This window comes from Anas acuta, chromosome 16 (assembly GCF_963932015.1).
Source record: "Anas acuta chromosome 16, bAnaAcu1.1, whole genome shotgun sequence".
NCBI classification, from domain to species: Eukaryota; Metazoa; Chordata; class Aves; order Anseriformes; family Anatidae; genus Anas; species Anas acuta.
This window is the reverse complement of record NC_088994.1, coordinates 5192714-5214406: the sequence shown is the minus strand read 5'-3', so window position 1 is coordinate 5214406 and position 21693 is coordinate 5192714. Positions and strand designations below refer to the sequence as shown.

The 21693-nt window shown below is 45.4% G+C and overlaps 1 protein-coding gene and 1 long non-coding RNA gene across 14 annotated transcripts in view; both read left to right on the top strand.

The window, feature by feature from the left end:
- Window positions 1–2890, top strand: part of ARHGAP40 (Rho GTPase activating protein 40) — a 38532-nt gene extending 35642 nt beyond the window's left edge. For all 10 annotated transcript variants that reach the window (XM_068700170.1, XM_068700166.1, XM_068700167.1 and 7 more), the window contains one exon: window positions 451–2890. In XM_068700170.1, the coding sequence (XP_068556271.1) occupies window positions 451–557 (107 nt within the window). In that variant the 3' untranslated portion in view covers window positions 558–2890. The remainder of the gene's footprint in view (window positions 1–450) is intronic.
- A 2793-nt stretch (window positions 2891–5683) lies between these two features.
- Window positions 5684–21375, top strand: LOC137865531 (uncharacterized). Of its 4 annotated transcripts, none has more exons than XR_011101962.1 (4): window positions 5684–6309; window positions 8750–8888; window positions 18100–18179; window positions 20377–21375. It is a non-coding gene; the product is annotated as an uncharacterized lncRNA (long non-coding RNA). The 4 variants fall into 4 exon arrangements; XR_011101963.1 differs by lacking the exons at window positions 5684–6309; window positions 8750–8888 and adding exons at window positions 13642–14076; window positions 14188–14464; XR_011101964.1 differs by lacking the exons at window positions 5684–6309; window positions 8750–8888 and adding exons at window positions 13644–14155; window positions 14304–14464.
- Window positions 21376–21693: the final 318 nt, after the last annotated feature.

Here is a 21693-nt window from a genome sequence, read left to right as displayed (position 1 = left end):
GCAGGCCGAAAATGGAAAGGAATTCTTATGTCCTGTTACAACTGGTTCTGAAGATCATTGTCTACTGGAATGGTTTGATATTTTTCTCAGTATTTTCCAAAATGGCATCTGTAGAAGGAAAAATCCATCATATCAAATACAACTTGGTCTAGCTACTGGATTTGATCACTAACATATTTCAAAATGCATTTCAAAATGTTTTTCAAGAGATAAGGTTATTGGGTATGAAAGTGAAATTACCTTTCCACAGCTGAAGCTCAGCCTTAGTGTGGTTTTAAGAAATACACATTCATTTTAACATAAAAAACTAGAATTTTTTCAGTTTTGTCTAACTGCTTCTGAATGGTTGTAGTGTTGATATGAATGTGGACCAGTCTTCAGGGAGAAAGTAGTAACTATGGGACTAAAAATATAAGAAATGTTTTTTTCTGAATTTCTTGTTCTGAATAGGTGAACGTTGCCTGGACCCAGACACTTATCTCTTAGACTTGTATCATATCAATCCACATGCTGAGTGGATAATTAAGCAAAACCCATCGTATCCTCGGATGTTCTAAGAGAGCATGAACAAAAAGTTTGGTTGAAGCTTTTGGAAGGCAAGAGGAAGCCATGAAGATGTTCCCTATATAGTTACAAAATGGACAATGTTTGTGTCTTTGAAGGAAAAAAAAATTTATTTACTACTTCCATGACAGCTGGCTGTGAGTACAATAGCCCACATGTAAACAGGGGAGTTGATAAACAGCACCAATTATCCTTACGTAGCCGAATTTGCAGGGATTATTCTTAAAAAGAATAAAAGACCCCAAAACACCCTGCAAACAAAGCTACAGCAATTATACAACAAAGATGGAATGTAAGACAAGAAACATCTCTTGAAGTTGGTAGAACACGTTTGTTTCTTCTGGATTTGCTGTTCTTTGATCACATCCACATTTTGGAGGAGAAACAGTTACATGCTACAGCGGTACTAATCCTCTTGGTAAGATCCGCCATTCACTGTTGCACGTTACCAGAAGAAGCTGTGATCCTGGGTTTCAGTAATAAGATGCTGTTGCTTCCTCTGAAGAATGAAGAGGGATGCTTCCAAGAAGGCCAGATGGGATGCGAAGCTGACATCTTGCATTTAATGGCTACAATTAAAAACATATATTCAACACAAGAAAAAAATGCAGGCGTTTATTTTGCTGGAAAACCTGTGTATCAACAGTTAACCAAGGAAATACTCTGAAGTGAATTTGAGGTTAGTAATCTGACCTGGAAGGCTCTGTGTGAATATGACTGTTAAAAACAAAACAAGAACCCTATGATGTGCAGTGGCTCAAATAAGAGGTTGGTGCCTATATCTGTCTGGTCCCTATAGTGGGTACTAAATTGAGCTCTTTACCACTCCGACCACACGTTTTCATCCTGCAGAGCATGGTGGCTGTGGTCTGAAGAGTCCAGGGGAGAGTGGAGCACTTGCACCGTGCATTATTACATAACCAACATCTGACCTCAGTTCAAATGAGACTTTGCTTGTGGAAGAGGAGTGCAGAAATATTTTCTTTTGCAGTGATGCTGAAATACCTCACATGAGGGAACCTACTATGCAGTTACAGGTGGTGGAACATGCACCTTCTGAAAACCCTGACATTTTTTATACTGTTTTTAAACACTGTTGGATATTTATTCATGTGGCAGAAGCAGGGCTGCCCTGCAAGTGTATACTCAAAGTATTTCATTTGCCAAGTCCTAGCTGCACTAGTGACAAGCTCTCCAGTATTATTTCTGATGTTTAACTGAATTCATTTCCACTGCAGTCTGAACTTTCCCTCCCCTGTTGTGCCCCCTCCACCCCCTTTTTGTTTGGCTATCCCTATTCATTTTCTCAAAGTCCTGATTTGTATTGTAAGAGCACTTCATTCTGTAGTTTGTCTGCGTGGTTAAATTCTCTTGGTGAAATAAGATCCTTGAGAAACAGGTGAGCCATAGGATGTGTTCTTTCTAACCTGCTGTGAATATGGTATGAGTGATGCTGAAGTCGTGAAATTATGCATATTTTAGTCTACTTTTTTTTGGTTGAGATGTTGCAGATGCACTGATTCAAGGGGTTATCTTCATAGCTATCTTTTTAAGAACCTGTAATGGTGTGTGTGGGGAAAAAAATCAACCCAGAACTCCAGAATCAAGACCTCTTGAGATTACTTTTTTAATAGGGCTTTAAATTGTGCCTACCAGGGCCTAATTGTTGCCCTTTAGGATGGGTGCTCTGCGTCTCTTAAAAGATAAAGCTGCTTTAAAATTGGGCATTAAAAATCAAAGGTACCTATTCACTCATCACTTCTGGAAATCTTTGTTGCAGTGTTGGAGCTTAGCAAAGGGCAAACGCCAGAGATGTCATTCTCTGAGAAATACCTAACTCAACAAGGTGTTTGTAGGAAAGACTGAAGAATCTGTTGTAGTTCAAAGGTGCTTTGTAAGCAAAATTACATCTCTACCAATCACAAAACACTGCATTTTTCTCCACCAGTTGTGTGGTAGGGTTTTTTTAATGTATTAGGTGAAGAATGCTACATTGCTGTTTCTGTGAACGAGAATTTTTTGTCTTTTTTCTGAACGCCAAACAATGTGAATCAGAGCTGTGAAAAACAGGCTTGGAGAATCTCACAATACAAATACCAGTTCTCAAATATGACAGATAATGTAAGAAAAAAAAAATCTCTTTCCAGATGATGGCTGTACTTTTTTTTCCCAAACTTTGTACCAAAGAACAAGTATGAATTTTGAACAGTCACTGATGTGCAACCTGCTTCTGGATGTTGGCTTTTAATAACTTTTTTTTTTTACAAATTTTTAATTCTGTATTTAAAATTCATTTAATCAATGAGACAATAAAAATATGGTCACACTTCTTGGCTCCAGTTTCATTAGTGGAATGAGTTAGCACAGTAAATGGCAGCAGTCTGTGAACTCCAGCAGAATTTGCCCTGTGCCTCAAGAGGGATGGATGTACCCGGAGGTTACATGAGCTAGACAACTTTCATGTTACAGCTTCAGATAAAGTTCCTCTTTGGACGATCCTGTGAAGTAGCTGTGAAATAGCAGTCCAGGAGGAGGAAGAGATGTCAGAGTTGGGTTCAGAAAGCTTAGAGGAATGTTTGGAGCTGGTCTCTTGGCAATGAGTTGGCACCCGGTCCCTTCATGAGCAAGGGGCAAGGATTAGCACCTCCTGAAGGATGAAATGCCCTTGTGAAAGAGGGGAAGGTGTTCAAGTCCTACGGGAAGTCCCTCTTCAAAATCCTGTCAGTCCCTTCTCTGTTGAGCTGAGTTCAGGTGCATACATGCCTGGAAGAGTGGCCTGGTTAACCAAGACAGGAATCTGGTCTGAAAGTGTGGTTAGGTTATGGCTTACATTTTAGTGCTTGATATTCAGTGATGGGATAGGGCATAAATCCACTTGTTTGTTCAATAGCAGCCTGTCCAGTATTACGATAGGCCAGCAGGATCTGCTATCCTGTCCCGAAACAAAAGGAAAGAGGAGAGAATCTGAGTGGCTTTAGAGAGCTTTCAAAGCAATTATCTGAGGAAAACACCAGCTTATCAAACTCATTTCACCCATTCATCTTCAGTAGTATCAAAGTGCTAATCTCTCCCATCCCCAAGGGCGTTTTTTGATTGATCATTATACAGCTATCTCTTCTGCTCAGAACAAAAGCCCAGTTTTTATTCTGTATGCAACTTAGTCGGGTGTGCCGAGATAAGGGCGTAGCATAAAAGAATCTTGCCAATGCTGGTTAAACATATTTGTAGGTGAAGTGGAACTGAAACACCACATCTTAAAATACGTAATTTGCTTCAGGCAAAAGCTCTGCAGAATTACAGGATCTTTACAGGAACAAGTGAAGCTTCAGCACTTGGAGGGAAACATCACAGGAGAAAAACTAAATAGGCTTCCTGGAGCAAAGTAAGTAAATGACAGCAAGTAGTTGTAAACAATGCCTCCCCAACCCCCCCCCCCCCCCCCCCCAAAAAAAAAAAAAAAGCATTTAATTAAATGTTTCTTTCCCTTAGTGCACTCCTTGTTTGTCTGTGACAACAAAGCAAACAGCATCTGTGTTTGCCTGCTGGCTTGTGTCTGTGAGAAAGAAACTTTCGGGTTCTTTCCAAATCCTATCTGGCTCCAATTATACACCAGGGCTGTGTGCAAGGTAATGCCCAAAGTGGATATATATACACACGCATGATTCTACTGATATGACTAACTCAGGTTCTTGAAGCACACAGCCATGTCTTCGTCTTGAAAACGTTAATTTGATCACGACATGTTTTTAACCAAGTGGGGGAGTGGATGTGTGCTTGGAGCTCTCTCCTCTTGGGCAGACCATCAGTGTCCTGACTCTTCTGCACAGCTTGTGTGGCTGGAACCCCTCTGCAGGCAGCTCCTTTTTTCACTAGATGGATTTACCTAATTCTTATCTGCTTTCTCCAGTGGGGAAGGAAAGAAGAGGACATAATTCAATGTTTTAAGTTATTAGAAAAGAAAATGCCTGGTAGTACTGATGGATCAGCCAGGAAATGGCTGTGGCAGGATCAGCTCCCATGTTCTTCCCAGACATCTTCATCCCCTACGGACTGAGGCTTGTAGCCTTTCTCTATGCTGACAAACTCTTGAAGCATCCCAGTTCCTTGTTGTCCAGAGAAGGCAGGCAACCTCACCTGCCAAAGTACTTTTCTCCATTGCATGGCCACAGGCAGGACCCAATGGGCTTAAAGTGTTTAAAGCAGTTTTCCCACTCTGTTTTGTTATGTAGCGCTTTCTAAGGCATGGTCTAAAGAATGTGGGGGAAGAAAATCTATTTTTCTATTCTTAGTTCTTGGAAGGAAATCTGATGCAATGTTTTTGACTGTCCCTGCTTGCCTGGCTGGTGTAGTTGAAAGAGTGAACAACTAGGGGATGAAGGAGGAAAAGAGGAAGAACAGCAACAGAAATGGAGGCTGTAGGCATATGTCTGTAAGTGTGGTTCTTGTTTTTTCTCCTTTCCCTTCCCTGGATTTGGAATTTCTGTGGATGCATGTGAGCTCTGCTTGCTACCAAACCTTGTTCTTGTCAGGTTGCATTAGAAACCTGTTCCAGTGCTTCCCTACCCTTTGCTGGCTCAAAATTAAAGACAGGCCTCCAGCTCTTGCTGTCCTGCTCTTTCGGTACTGGCCAGGGTGAGATGAGCCTTCAGGACTGCGTATGCTTCATCTTGCCCCATAAGTTTGGGAACAAAGTCTAAAGAGTACAGGGACTGCTTGTGATCACAGGAGCAGCGTGAATGGCATTGGAGGGCAGCAGCACCTGTGGACGTCTGGGCAGGATGCTGGGAGACCCCAGATCGATGTTGCCTTAATGCAGCAGGGTCTAGCACCTAGTGTAGGTTTTCAGCAAGCGAGGAACAGCAGCTCCTCTGCTGTTGGCAGCTGAGGCTGGCTCTGAGCGTGGTTGTGAACAGACATGTGCTAGCACAGTGATTACTATAGAGGGAAAAAGAAGGTGCTATATTCCAAAATTTGAAATTCTGGGGCCAGAATTTCTGCAAGCACAGGGTCAGCCACAGCCAGGGTTCAACTTAGATGTATGGAAATTATAACTGCTTTGTGTTTTTGGGGGAAAAGATGACATTTGGGGGAGGGTGTCTTATTGTTAGCAATCAGAAATTGTTCTTGGATGTAGGACAAAGACCAAGGTACCTGAAATTGAATCTTTTGAGCCTTTCTCAGAATTTTAAAGGTCCCGAGCCATGGGGTTGTACCTATCCCACCTGTGTCACCTCCTATCTCAGCAATTTGCATGTGCCTTGTCAGTGCAAGCCGTGTAAGCCAGTCCCTGGACACAAGAGGCAGTCAAAAAATGGAATAATTGCTAACAAACAAGCAGAGCTGGCTCAGGGTTTCAAGAGAGACAATTAAAGATATTGCATTGTTTCCATCAAAAGGAGAAATGGACCTGGGGGTTCCCTAATAGCCCTCCTGGTTCAGCACTGTGCTCTTGGAGCACGTTGTTGTGGGTTGCATTTATTATAAGCCACTTACTATTATCCCTAATTATTTAGCTGGGGGGAGGTCTCTCACTAACAGGCGAATTTGTGACTTGATGAACACTCAGCTGTCTGTATTTAAGATAAAATTACAGTAATTAACAAATCGATCAACCCTACTTTTGCTTTGCTGGCTGGGACAGAACAAATGGGCTAAATGAGACCTATTTAGCATAAAGGTAGAGAAAGGGCTTTGCAGACCTCAGGATACACAGGCTTGAAGCTTTTTCACACACTGCTTTCAATGGTAATGTCACATAATTATCTCTTGTTAGATAATTTTGTCTCTGACAAAAAGCACTGGTGCTGTGCTGTCTTCTGCTCAGCTCAGCAAGGCAGAGCCGTGGCTGGTGAACAGCCACGTGGGTTTTGTTAAACCCAAACCTCGAGCAGGGGTGAGCTGGGTTCTGTGGGTGATTTACCTGATTGTGTGCAGAAACTGTCTTTGGGGAGAGCAAGAATCAGCCCTTAGGTGGTCTTGTGCTTGTCATATACCTGCCGATGTATTGCTTTTGGCGTTGGTTTGCAATCCGAGTTTAATGGGGCTCCTATCCCAGCTAACCTTCTTCACACCCTGGCTAGGGCTTCCTGCACTGACCGTCCTAGCAGTGCCCCCGTGTGGGAAGAACTTGTCCCCTCTTCTATGTAACTGGTACCTGCTCGCAGTTGCTCACATAGAAAAAAAAAATAAATAAAATAAAAATCAAATAGCTTTTCTGCAGCTACAGTTTTGCTCTGGATTTGTGGATAGGCACCTGCCTAAAGCCAGCATTACTGAAGCTGCCATTATCACATCATGAGTGGGTTGAAATAGTGCAGGGTGCAGAATTGTGACCTGGCTTTGAATTCATGCCCTGACTTAGCTCACAGTTGTTTCCTAGTGAAACCCAGTGTGTTTTCTAGACAGCACGTGCTGTCTAGAAAATGTTCGGCTGCAGGGATTTGTCCCTGTTTAAGCTTCTGAGGTATGTCTGGGTGCTTTGGCAGGCTCACGTTGCATGTGTTGTCAGCTCTTCCTCACTACCTTGTCACTCCAGGACCATCTGGCATCTGCAGTATATTTCGGGCAGTCCTGTTACAGCAGACAGGAATTTAGAGGGCCAAGGAACTGCTCCTCGTTTCCCTGTGTTTTGCTGTAAAACAAACTGGTACAGGGTGGCTCTGGCCATTAGTGCAAAGATGGGGAGGGCAAGTAGGTCCTTCTGTGGGAAGCAGCTGTTCCTGTGAGGGTTTGGCAGTGGTGGAGGGTGAGACCGTCCCAGTTACAAAATGTGACTGCTTCAGCATCACCTGGCTGCTTGTGTGGGGGTGAGCTGGTGCTGCTCGTAGCGATGGCTGCTCCTGCTGCACCTATTTGTTCAGCAGAAGAGGGGTTTGTTATACATAGGCTGTGTAAAAAAGTTGGGGTCAAATGTATTGTGACAGAGCTGTATCTGTACCCCGCTGTGGTATAATCAGGGTGTTAGGTCTGATGGATACGTGGGCACCAGAGGGTGCCTGGTTGGTTTGTGGCCTGGGCCTTGTTTTGTGGTGTGCCTGGCTGCCCTCCATTTTGGACACAGGTTTTTATGGGCTGGGCATTTTGCTGCTCTTCTCCAACCCAGCAAACGCTCTCCATCAGGCGTTTCCTCCATCTGATGGCCCATCATCTGAGGGCCTTGTTTCACCACATGCGTGGCTGCCCTCCATTTTGGATATGGGTGTTTATAGGCCGGGCATTTTGCCACTCTTCTCCAACCCTGCCCTCTCCATCCATCGGGCCTTTCCTCCGTCCAGCTCTGGAGACGTCTGTGGCTGGAGGGGACATCGAGTCGCTGCTGTGCCTGTCACACAGGCGCAAGGAAAACCCGCGCTGAGCCGTCAAAGGCAGAGCCAAGAGCGCCTGAAAGCTTCATTAGCCGGGCTTTGTTCTGAGGTGCAGTCAGGCGGGGAAATAATGCCCGAGTGTTATCAGCCATGTGCAGGCCGCGGTTGCGTAGCAACCCCGACGGGGCCTCGGCTCTGCTCTTCCCCGAGCGAGGAGGAGTGCTCGTTCCCCTCAATTTAGAGGCACCACAAACTGGAATTCATTACCGACGAGAGCTTGGCTAGATTTTACATCTCGTAAATGAGATGGCGGCGGAGTTGGCCTCATTTAGCATCGCGCAGGTGCAAACTCGCAGGCCGAATGAAGCTGGGACGTCCAGGTTTTGTTTGTGCCTTCAGCTGGTGTTCATCCCTCTGCCCTGCCGGGGCTCAAAATGGGAATGAGGACTGGAAACTTCATTGTTCCTTTCAGTTTCTTAAACTTCAGTTTTGGTGGATATTGGGTAGAAGCAGCTCCAAGCTGAAAGAGGGATGGGGCTGCTGAGGGATCCGGCAGGTGTTCCTAGTGAATCTGCCTGGGTTTGGCGTCCCCCTGCTGAGTCAGTAGAGGGAAGGGAAGGCTGTGCTCCCCTTGCCATTCATCCCAACAACACACCGGGCTTTCTAACCAAGCCTGTGCACCCGTTATACACCCCTCTCTGTGTCTTGAAGGGTGCTAGCACAGAAATGGCATTCCTGTAAACCACCAAAGATGTCTAATAGAATATTAGACATCTTTGCTGCAGAATATTCACTGTACATCTAAGGCTGTGTACAGTACTGTGGAAATCACCATATCAATTTTGTGATCATCTCTTAATGTCCGTATTGCCATTCTGCAGAAAGGTGCTGGTGTAGGCAGTGAGATTCGGGATCTGTGATGGAGGAGACCTGGAACGACCATCCTCTGTGTGTTCCCTCCGACTGAGAAAATGGAGGCATTTTCTTTTACGGATTAGCTAGTGGGTCAAGTGACAGCAGGTAAAAAGAATATTATTTGTATATTGGAAACTTTTTTTCCTCCGCTCTGTCCTTTAACTTGAGTCTTTCAATATTGAACAATAATACATCTTCCATTCTCATTAATAATTCAGTCTGCAGACTGATTCAGATTAACTTGGACTCTCAGTGTATTAAACACTTTAAGGAAAAAGCAGAAGAGCTCAGGATGTTTATGAAAAGCAATTTCCTCAATGCCAGGCAGTTTAATAACTCTAGAGACAGTGGCATTCAGGCTCATTTATTTTAAGCTACATTTCCAAACTGTGACGGGTCAATAATAAATAAGGCAGGGTGGCAGGTTTGGCATAGGAGAGAGCTCATTTTGAAGAAAAGAACATATGCAAGTCCAGCCCAGAGTGCGTGGAATAACGGGGATTTTAGGTCCACCAAATTAAAGGCTCATTTGAGAAGCTGAATCTTATTATAAATCAATATTTCCCTGGTGACCTATTGGCAATAGGTGAAAATTTGGAGGTGTGTGTGGCAAAGCTCTGCTCATCTCTTGTCCAAATCGCTTGCTTTCTTATAATAGTACAGTTCTTCTGTGTATCGGTGTGGATTTTTCCTGTAATCGAGTTCCTGGTGGAGAGGCATGTTGCCCCCAGGCAGTGCTTTGCACCTGAGACCTCAGACCTATTCAAGCAATAAATGCAAGCATCACAGTATGTTTCAAAGGACTTGTTAAAAATATTGGAAATCGGTATCTTGTAGGAAACAAAGCAAGTTAATACCATTTGTTGAAAACACCTTGTACAAGCCATATGGGACACTGGGCAGGTCAACTGGAATGTGTAACAACATTCACCTATCTCCTGTTTCTCTCTATGGATATTTAAGCACAGATGCTGGTGGGTTTGAGTTTTATTATCTTCCTTTGAGGTATTAAGCGTGCTGAAGAGCCCAGCTGAATTGCTTTGCTTAGTCTCCTGCACCACGTATGGAAATTTCGGGCTCTGTAGCTCAGGAAGGTCTTTTTCTCTGTGTCCACCACGTTGGGCTAACAGGTTCAGAATGTAAAACTTCAAAATAAATTGGAATAGCCAGCTTGTCATCAATGTACAGGGATGGGGAAATTGGCTTCTTTTAATGAAACTTCCTTTCAGATTATTCCTTGGTAGAGAACACCCTCTTATTTTCTCTGTGGAATATGAAATTACTACAAATGGTTCTACGTTATTCAAAATATTAAGCTTAATTAAAGTGTTATCTAACTCCCTAATATTTAGCACGTATCTGTTGGATATCTTCTGTAAGTAATTGAGTGGGTAAGTTGTCTGTCACTTGTTCTGAACCCAGCCGAGAGGTTTTGCTGTGCAGGCAGGAGGCTGAGGTGGCTCTGCTCTTTGTTTGGTTGAACACAACATTTACAAATCAGGTGCCCAGCATGGAATTTATTTAAGAGTCCTAACTTTTTTTCGTAATGTTCCTGAGTGCTCACTTATTAGAAGGCTCACACTGTGAATCCCCAGGTATTCATGAGATGTTTTATGTGTCTGTATACTTCAAATAAACTCACGAGTGCAGGCTGCAGGCCCCAGGTAGATGTGGAGTTGATAGTTCCTCCTAATTACTGTACCTAGGAGGCTGTGAATTGACATCCTCTGTCTTCCTGTAACATCCTCATGTTGAAAATCATGGTGACAACTGTTTCCTTCAAGCAGTCTTAGTCCTGAAATAATCTATTTCCTCAGAGTTTGAAGGAATTAGATCCAGGAAGCATGGCAGTGCTGTCACTTCTGCCAGCAAAGGTATCTGCAATGCTCCTGTCTGTGTGCCTCCTGGGACCCACAGGGTTGACACAAAGCCTGGGACAAAGTTTCTGCTCTGATCCTCTCTCGTGATAGCCTGTGGTCCTTGTAGCACTGGGAAGGAGCTGTTCACAAACGGAGAATGAAGATTCAGAAATCGCCAGAGGTGGTGTGGGTTTGGACCTTGTGGTTAACCACTCTGCTCCTTGATCTGAGAACAGATGTGCTCTGTAGGCACTGTGTGAAGTGCCACGGAGCTTGAAATACCTTTGTGTGATGTGTGGCTTTCCTGATATGAAACATAGGCTTCAGTGGTAGATGGGATGATGCTGGAGTTACGGGGGCCCTTTCTTCCATGGTTGTGTATATAATGGAACGAGCAAACCCAAAAATATGTCCATTAGAGCTAATAAGGAGTTCTAATTAGGTCCATCACTGCCAGTTCATGACTTTAATCTATGTTATCACAAGTAACACTTTTTATATTGGACTGTTTGCCTGCGACCCTTGGTGTATCATTACCCTACAAGCATGAGTACCTAAAAATGGGATCTCTTGATGCTGTAGCATTTCAGCAAGGCTGTTTCTCAGATCAGGACTTAGACGTTTAAAGAAACAAACCCTGAAATCCTGACCTTCTAAGACAGGCATAAAAATATCTTTACCCCCCCCCCCCCCCCCCCCCCATTTTCTCCTAAAGCTTCTGATCTCTATGACCCAATGAATCAGGACTCTCAGGGAAATATCTGTATCATCAGAGTGCTACAGCTGGCAGGTTGATGAGATGAACACAATTCAGCTGGAGCTCGCATCCCCACTGCGGCTGCTCAGTGCACCCATTTCTTCCTGTTCTGCGTGCCCCATCTCTGGGTACAGATACACACGTGTGAATCCCTACAGTAGGATGCAAATGCAATACACTGTGACAAATATTGCTGCCTTGGTGGTTAAAGGATTATTTTTAAAGCTACTGTTATAAACTGAGTCCTGTAGCTTGCTTGCATTAGCAAGGATTAAACGGAGAGGACATGATGCCTTGTACTCCTGCAGTCCTGTCCCCCAGGACGCCTCTGCTCTCAAAGCCATTTCTGAGTCATTGCTTGATGTGCTGGGCTGCAGGGCACTGACTAAGTCCCCACATACTCCAGGGCTTGAATCGTGGTATGCCGTGCAGGGATGCCCGCTGCTGCATCTGGTCACCAGGAGCACGAGTTGCTGATGATTTTTTGGTTTCATTTTAATTCCTTAGATTTAAAGGCACGCTGCCAGCGTGTGTGTGGGGGGGATGGTCATTTTGCTTTGATACTGCTACTTATGGAGTCATAGAGAACAAGAATTGTCATCTAGATTAGATTTGTCTTTCCAGTTCATGTTTTGGCTCACAGATGCTTTGCTTTTGACCCAGATTTGGACGACGTGACTTTGTCTCTTTCCATCCCAAATACCCTGTCTAATGCATACCAAAGGTTGAGGAAAATCTCCATCTGAAAAATTGTACCTAGTTTAAGGCTTCCCTGCAAACCAGAATATCTGGTCAGGTGGCTGGATAATATGTAAAAATAGCAGAGAAAGCAAATAGTCTGCCAGTTTTAACAGTGCTCAGCTCAGATGATGCAGTCCCAGCTGTTTTCAATCTTCACTTTGCTAGAGAACCCATTTCCAAGACGATAATCATTTGACAGCTTTTAATCTTCCAGTGCAGATGTGACAAAATAGTTTCATAATCCGCTGCTGCGCTTTAGGCTGCTTGTCCTGTAGATCTGCAGCTGACTAATGCAGGGCTTTGTCCCATGGTATGTGACAAAACCACGCCAGCTCACGCTGCACAAGTCTAAGGACGGTCCTGTTACAGTAAATGCCTCCAGAAGTGGGTATGCTGCAAATGCATTGTGATTTTGAATGAGTTGGAAACTTGAAACAAAAAGCGACCAAAACAATCAAGATGTGGATAGCACCCTGAAAGAAATTGTGAGTCAGAGTAAAGAGAAATCACTGAGGCTGAGCAGTGCCCACTGCAGGAGCAGGGGAGTGACTTCCCTGTGCTGTGCCTGCAACGTGACTGCTCTGCCTTCAGTCGTGTTAGACGATCTGTGGGTTTCAGGCCAAAATTAGGAGATGGTGACTCACCCTTGCTCCAAAGGGGCGTAGAGCAGCAGGTGACAGCACCCTCCCCTCTCTTACAAACGATGCTGATGAGTTGAGAAAACCCCTGAGAGGTTTCTGTGAGTCATTTGTGGGCGAAGAAAGTGCAGGGATGATGGGGAACAATCTGAGGGCTGTGTCATCTGAGGGGTGCTTTGCTAGCAAACTCGTGGGAAGGGGACAAAGCCTTAGAATTAGGCTAATTAGCCTTAGTAATAAGGCTGCTTCAGAAGAAGGGTGGGGAAATGTCTGATTATATGTCAGAACATTTCATTGTAAGTTGTGCACGTGGTTGTTTGAGGTTGTGTGCACTCAATTTACACCAACAGTGCACTAATTTGACCTTGTTCAAGCTGGATGAAAGTGGCCAGTCCCTTACCACAGTGTCTGCATATTTACTTTTTCCTAGATGACCTTGTCAACTTAAAAATAGCAATTTTGATGAATCTCTATGTACTTGAAACAAAGATGAACCTGGATAAAATATCAGTATCTTGGTCAATCCTAGAATTTATTTCTGGGAGGTGGCAGTGAGCCAAACAGGAAAAAATGGCAAAAGGCCTTTTTTGTTGAGACCACATCTGATTAAACAAGAAAGTTGTTAGCTGGAAAGTCCTTTTTCTTTCTATGCCTAATGAATCTACTAAAAAGCCCATGGAAATGTGCGTGGAAGTCTTTGATTAAGAATCTAGCAGTTGTTTTACTACTAATAGTAATAATAATAATACTTTAGATATAGGTAAGGATTGGAAGCTAGTCCAAAGCTGAATCTGGGCATAAATGCTATCATTTATAGTCTGTGTTTTCAGAAACAAGAAATGACTGACATACATGCTTAATTCAAACTAAATAGCCTATAAAACAAGTTCCCTAAGGCTAATAATAATAATATCAGGAGAAATGAATATAGGGATGATTGAATACAGGATACACTGAAGAGCGAATATGGAATATAGATACATATCGCGCTAGCAAGAACGGGCTGGTGTTTATGGTCTGCTCAAAAGTCCAATCCATCATCTGACCAGAGGATGTAATGCAGTTAGAATCAAAAAGGATGGCTCTGTTCAAAGCAATAGATGCCCATTATAAACCAGCAAATGCAAATAATCAATCAAAAGCAGCAAGCGAGCAAAAGGGGAATATCATCAAGCAATAATTCAGATCACAGCTGTGATTATGAGCAATAACCTTAAATCTGCTATTTAATTAATATTAAGCTTCTGACACCTTCTAGGATGGGAGCACGCAGACCTTCTCAGCCTCATATGATAGTAGTAAGACATAACGTTGTGCTCCTTACATATTTAAGGCAGCGAGTTAACCATTTATGGATCCCTCATCGAAAGCTTTCAGGTCTGTGTATAAATAATATTCCCTTTGTCCAGGTGCTGCTCAGGCAGTGGCTGGGCTGGGACCAAGCATCCCTTGCTAGTGACACCAGCTGGGGCAACAGAGCAGACGTGGGGTCCCCGTAAGCTTTGGTCCATCTTGGTGGCTGCAGGAGCTCCTGTCCAAGGCTGGTGACTGAAGGGTAGCGTGAAGGTGCCGAGCTCAAGCACCCAGCTTAGCTAAGACAATCTGATGTTTTTGGTAACCTCGTGTACACCTGGAGACGTGGGTCCGCCTGCTCCTGTGGCTTGGATGGTCAAATGCATTTTCCAGGTGAGTGTGCTCGCTGCTAGATAGATCTATCTTTGTACAGAGGTTTTGTATTTGCATTGCTGATGGAGCGACTGATTTCCAAGTGGGGGAATCAAGCAGCTTCCTTCATCTTCCTGTGCTTTGTGAGTGTGTGTGTGTGTGTGTGTGTTAAATGACCTTTGGAATGAAAATATTAACAGAAAAGGAAAACATGATTGTAATTTATGAAATGTTAGCCCAGATGCCTCTAGGGGGGAGTAGACCTTTCAGTCTTTCAAGCTGATACATTGCTGTGGTGCCTGCATCGACACAGGTGCATTTAAAGAGTCAATTAAGGGAAAACTGTGTATTTACACAGGCTGGATTAATCTCATGTTTTGGCAACTTTCTTTTTAAATGGTTGAGACTGCTAGTATTGCTTAAAGATGTTGCTTGTTCAGAAAGTACTGGAGGAGGTACTGGAGGAAAGAAGCGAAGGCCAGACCTAGGGTAATAAAGCGTGGAGGTGGGCACGCTCCTCTGGGACTGGGCTGGAGCAGGCTGCAGGCTGACCAGCCAGTGTACATGCTGGAGCAACCCTTGATGGTGGGCTTTGGATGAAACAGGTGTTGGCAAATGGCTGCAAATAATTATCAAATTTCCAAGGATGCTCTCTGAAAGGGAACAAAGAAAGTGGGTATTCTCCTGGCAGTTGCTTTGTGCAATTTAATTTTCTGGGGAAAAGCCCTGAGTTTCTATCTTCATTCATTACTGGCTAGGAGCTTCCATGTAGGGCTGCAAAAACCTTAAAAACCTCTTTGAACTTTGAGGCAGATCAATGCAAAATGAAATGGGGGAAAATTGTTTATTGCTGAGGAAAATGCAGCACTGTGAATAATAAGGAACAAAATGCAGCTGAGGGCTCAAATTGAACCTCTATTATGCCTATGATTAAAGATAATGCGCTAGGAAGAGGGAATTACAGAAGGGCTTCTGCACTAGGTTAGATGGCTGAAAATACTGTGATTGCTGCTGCTGAGCCCTCATTGGCCTGGCCTTGATATCTAAACCATAGGGCTATTACACAAAATGAGCTGGAGGCTCTGTCTGAAATGCAAAGCCCCTCTGCTGCCCAGCTGGCTGGGGGAAAGTGGTCCTGCGTGGGGCTTGGAGACAGCCTCCTTGCTTTCCTTGACAGCTAAAGGCTGTGGTGCTTTGCAGGGCTGAGGAGCTGGCGGGGTTCCTTCTTTGTCCTTTTGTTAGTGGTGAACAGCAGGTGAGCTCGTCTGACGCAGAAGAGAAGCAACGGCCAAAGCCATTTGCTTTTCTCCCCATGTTCTCTGTAGTGCTGAGCTGGAGCCTCTGTGGGGCTAGGACTTGGATTATTAGAGTTGGGGCTTCCCTTGGAAAGCTTGGAAGTGCCAATGAAGGGGAAGAAAATGAAGCTGAGAGCCAGGGCACCCCCCAGAAGTGCTGGTGCCTGGAACAGGGGAGCCTGGTGGTGGGTGCTCAGGTGGGACTGGCAAGTTGCAGGGGCTGGGCTTGGTTTTATCTGGTTGTAGGCATCATTACAACCCTGAAAACAACCATGAATGTATCCTCTGAGCATCTCTAATACCATGTGTAGAGTAGAAGTATTCCCTTGGTGTACTTTGGTCTGTGCAGGTTTTAAGGTCTTTAGCAGTAGTGTGTGCGTATATGAAGAGATGTCAAATTTAGTTATTTTTTTTTGGGCCATAGTAACATATAATAATGTGTACAACAACCTTGGAAGGAAACTTAAAAAGTAGTAGAGGCCTCTTTATGGTTATCTGGCACCCACAAGCCTGAGCAGTGCACCCCTGTATGGTGGCACAGATATACAAATAAACTGCTTAATTTGACTTCAAAATTTCACAGTAGAGCAACTTTTTAAGACGCTAAAAATGAAATATGTATAGGTCCATACAATCATTTACTGTTCCACATAAACCTGCAGTCAGTTCATGAGTGATTGTTTTGGTTTAAAAATTAATTTTTGATTTTATTGAAATCTGTGTCTCTTTATTGATAAAGGTAATGTAGGGGTGTGCATGTGCAAGATTAAAGACATTCTCAAGAACAAATGTGCTTTTAAATAATTAGGGTTGTAAGCGGTAGCTGAGGAGTTATTTGGAAAACTTAATTACATTTCAAATTTATCTGAGCTCAGAATTGGGAGATACTGCTTTCTGTTCAGAACAAAATTGTTTTCCGTGAGGATGAGATGATCTTGGTGACATGTTTTTATTTAGTCGTCTCAGGGCGCTTTCCACAAACTTCAGAACCACTCAGTGTCACGAGCCGTTTTCTCCGGGAAATCTTTTCCTGCTCCACATCCTCAGCCCCTGCGAGCCACGGTATCTCCCGGCGCATCTCCCCCGGCACACAGGGACACTGCCAGCCACCCCTCGGCCTCCAGCCCAGGGATCCCCCACAAACAGCAGCAGTGACCCCACTGCCCTTCCCTCTCATCTTATGGGGTGCAGAAAGCATCCTTTACTGTCTCTGTTTTCCCAAAGCTTGAAAATCAAAGCGCTATTTAATGTGTTAATTGAGTTGCTACATAGCTGTTTAACCAAACCTTACTTTTAAATGTAGAATGACTTAAATTCAGCATTACGGGGCATGCCGTTATCCGCTCAGTCCCCAGTCACTCAGTCCGGGCCTACCTGTCCCACAACGCTGTGGCACTGCTTCCAGCTGGCCCTGGTCCTGCTGTATTTTTTGTGTTCCTGGGGCCATTCCTGCTGCTGCTCTGCATGTCTTTACCTGGGCTGTTAATGTTGCAGCTGCCATCACAGTGCCAAAACGTGGCAGCAATAGTGCTATCAGTGAGCTCCTCCTGCAGAGGAGGATTTGGGGGCCCTGGGCCTGGAGAAGCTGTTGAGGGAGAGTGGCTGATGAGCCCGAGCGTTTGTTTGGTGGTTATGTGATTTTACTGAAAAATCGAGTGATGTGTGCAGGGTAAGCTGCCAGCTCCACGTTCTGTGCGTTTTTAATGTCCTTAAAGGAGGAAAAACGCTTTGAATTCTGAGGGCCCAGGCTGAGGTGCTGGGCTGTGAGGACTCCAGTGGCTGTGCAGCGCAGCCAAGCCCCGTGCTCAGGTGATGGTCAGCCAGGGAAGACAAGGCCACGGCTCCTCCTGTACGTCTGTGAGACTTCCAGCAGGCCTCCATGGCTGATAAGACGTGCCTTTGTGGCTAGCTTGTGCCTTTGACAGGGGTTAGCGTGGCTGTGCTAGACACCCACCTCCCCCTCTCGTGTCTCCTTGCTTAATGCAAGCAAACAAGGTCAGAGGTACCCTAACTCCCTCCTCCTCTTTTCGCAGTTGTTCTGCTGTAATATATATTTTTTTAAGAGCCGGTCATGTGTGAAATCAGGCAAAGGTTAAATTGCAAGGCTCTCTTAGCTAGGAAAAGATTTGACTCTTTGCCTGAGGCAGGGGTATCCAGCGTGAGCTCTGTATTGCTTGTTAGGTGCTGGCTTTCCACAGACAAAACCCGTGGGCAGCGTGACCTCGCTGCACCCGCTCGCTGCGAGGAGCGGCAGGTTTTAGGCCATCTCTGTAAATACATCTCCCACACCCTGCTAACACGTTCCACCAAGCTTCAGGCTGCCAAAAACATGCGTTGTATGTTTTCATTGGCTTCTGCCAGGAAGAAGTCGTGTGTCTGCCTGCCTCTGCCGAGTGGGAACAGGAGTTCTGAGATGTCTCTTTGGATTTACGCTGTTCCAGGTAAACAAAATCTTTGTGTCTTGTGTGTGTATGTAGGGCGTATGCTTGGCTTGTGACATGTCCACAAGTGCTGAGTGATGGCTTCTGCTTTGTAAGGGAATTGCTAAAATGTAACTTCAGTTACATAAGTTCAGCCACAGTGGGTTTATACACATGCAAACGGAAGGCATTTTGCCAGCAGCACAGTGGATGGCACGCTTGGGCTTGCTGAGGGAACCTCTGACTGAAATAGCTCTTCACGTGGCTTTTTATATTAAAAAAAAAAAAAAAAATGCAGCAAAGCAAGCCACCACCTTCCAGCTGTGGTGCAGGACCATCCGTATGGACCATCTGGCAGATCCCAGCGCCTGGCCGAGCCTGCAGGGCCCTGTGTCCAGCGACACGCGGAAGGAAGCCATGCGTGAATGGAGGCACAGCTCATTTTATCAGCAGGAACAGCGCTTATATTTGACAAAGGATTTTATAGCAACAGTCCTCTTCCATGTAGGCTCTGCGTAGCTGATTTTTCTTCACGGTGATAGAGGCAGACCTCTCCTCTGCGCGTGCTGTATTTTCTCATCCCTGCATGGATGCTGCATGCTCCATTTTCTGGTCCTTTATGTGATGGTGAAGGAGGTGGTTTCTCTACGTGATCCTTCTGGATTTCTCTTGTGGTTTTTGGAATGTTTCTGATCCATCTTCATGTAGTTCTAGGTGTATAAATACGGAGGAAAATTGCAAGAGGTCCAGCACTGCTTAAGTTTCAAATATCCATTGAGATGCGGCTCTCCTGGCCATATCTCAAGAGTCATGGCTGTTGTCTTTCTTCCTGCTCCTTCTGGGCATCTCTATCCACCTAATAGAGTCACAAAACAAGTATGTTGATAATCAGGCCCCACATATGTTACAGAATAGCTCCAGACCTCTTGATGAAGCCCTTGCACCTATTTTGTGGTCACCCTTGGGTCACTGTGAGCCCTCCCTGATGCAGTCAGGGTCCAGCTCTGTGGACTGAGGCTGGGGGAGCTGAGGCTGACACATCAGTAGCCACCTTCCTGGCAACTCACTGCCAAATTAAAACAGGAGCCCAAAGGAGAACTGAAGGCATACTAAGGCTGCTAGCATCTAGGGTAAATTATGGAAGAAAGCACAGCTGACCTTCTGCAGGCTGCTTATTTCTCCAGTGTCTGTACGCCATGTGCCCCCGCAGACAGAAAACAATCTTTGCTTTCGCATCGGGATTCAGATAAACAAAGGCATCATCGCCTACCCCCGGAGAGGCCGGGCTGTAATTGAGGTTATTAGCTCTGCTATTTTTCAGGCAGCAGACCAGGCTGGCAAGGGGCCAGCCCCCCCGGCTCCAACAGCATCCCGGCTGCTCCTGCAGCCCCCCCTGCTTCTCCCCCCCCAGGCTGCTTGTCTCCTGCTCGCAAGGGAGCTTTGAGATGGCAGCTTGTCGGTTAAAAATGAAATGAAATTGTAATGACTGCAAAATGTCCCCCTTTCCACCCAATTGCCCTCTGGAGGAAGCATTGGAAGCTGGGGACTGTCTGAGTGCGGTGGTGCAGGGGGATGCTTCCCACCTGCTTTACCTGGGCTGTGTGGTCATAAGGAGGAGAAAATAAACAGAATAGATATTTTAATTAAATGAATTCATCTGTGATTGCTTTTTAGTGGCTAGGGATGGGGAAAAGTGGCCGGGGATTTGTTGGTTTTACTCTGTGGCAGCTTGTATAGGGTTTGTATGGGTCTTGTGGAAACCGGTGTCTGGGTGCTGAATTCTGGGGCCCTTTCCAGCATTTCCAGATGTGCCCAAGCCTGGGTGTGGTGGGGGAGCTCCGGGCAGCAGCGCTGAGCACCACGGGAGCTTCACCGCAGGGTCCTGGCCTGGGGTGTGAGCACAGCCATGAACCAGGCTGCTCGGCGCGCTGTCCTGATTGTGTCACTTCTCCCCAGTTTTGCCCTTGGGACAGTGCCGTGTTGTGACACGTGGTGTTTGTGGGGGCTTAAACACGGCGCTGGGCCACTGTGCTGCTCCCTCGCTGCTACAGAGCCCACAGTGCTGTACCACCTCCGAGCCTGGTCTTATTTTGTGACCTATTGGATCGTTGCTTAAATAACTGATTTGGAGACACTGGATTAAATTGTAAATCAATAGCAAGGCAGTGCCCCTACCCAGAGAATGGGCCGTGGGGTGCAATAATCAGAAGTGTTACAGCCCTTGCAGGTTTTGCAGCTGGAAAACGTGCTCCCTGTGGCAGAGCTCTGCAGCGACCTCCCACCTGTGAAATCCACCCGGAGATTTGCTAACTCCAGCACCTTCTGCTCAGGGTTCATCAAAGGCCTTTCCCTGCCTGGATGTCCTTGCTGGAAAGACTTGAGCCTGGAGCATCCCCAGCCGGGAAGAATGGAGCACCATGAGGGGCGGATTTGGTTCTGGTGTTGGTCTCATGGCAAGGAGGGACCAAAAGCAAGCATCTTGTAGCATCTTGTCGTTCGGCTGCAAGAAAGGTGCTGGGAACCCCGGCGTTCTCACAGACTCTGCATTTGCTCCTCTGCTGGGTACGTGCTGCTGTGCTTCTGGACAGCCAGCCCAGCACCCTGCTGGGCTTTCTCTCCCTTCCTTACAGAAACCTCATCTTCATCAGGCACTTCTTCCTCCCGTGTCTGCTCACAATCAGAGAAGCTGCAGTTGTTTTGCCTGCCCTGCATCTTTATAGATTAACGTGGTGCTTCTGGCTGCTGTAATCTGATGAGGAGTGTGAGGTACTGGCATCCAGAAGTCAAAGTGATGGGCGCTTTGCGGATGTCTGGGTATCTAAAAATAGAGGCAGAAGACAGAGCTGCTCGTGTGTTTTAAGCAGAAGAACAAGCAATGAAAGCTTTTCCAGAAACGCTTGAGGGAGTAGCAGACTTTCCATTTAAGGCTGTATTATTTCATTGGATAATCTGATTAAACATGCAGGTTATGTGAGGACTTGATTCAAGCCTCCGTAGAAACTGCTGTGTGTATGTGGAAGTGGCATCACAATCAACTACATGCGAGGGAGAGTCACGGTAAACACTTTTCTTGAGGCTATTGCTCTGGAGAAATTGGTGGCAGATGCGTTGTGCCACCGTTTGGATAAAAGGGCTCTTCTCTCCCCGATGAATTGCTTTATGAACCGCTCTGAATTGTCCTTTTCCGAAATAATTGATTAAATCTGAGTCATTGGTACCGGGTATTTTTCTTTGAATGCGCCCTGTTTGCTTTATCCTGTTATTTATGTGCTGGGTGTACATACACACCACATGCGCATACCCTTGCAGTGCCGCTGCATGAATGGACCTAACTGCGAGGTGCTGAGGCTGCTGTTACATCCCTGTGATTTTGGTAGCAGTCCTGTGAGCTGTGCACATTGAATATATTTAACTCGCTGCTTCTTCTGTGCCTGAGCGAGGGACTCGCCATGCCCTGTGGTGGCTGTTTATTAGCACAGTTTAATGGCTGGCTATAAATAGAAATAAACGGAGGTGCAGACTGCGACCTGCTTGC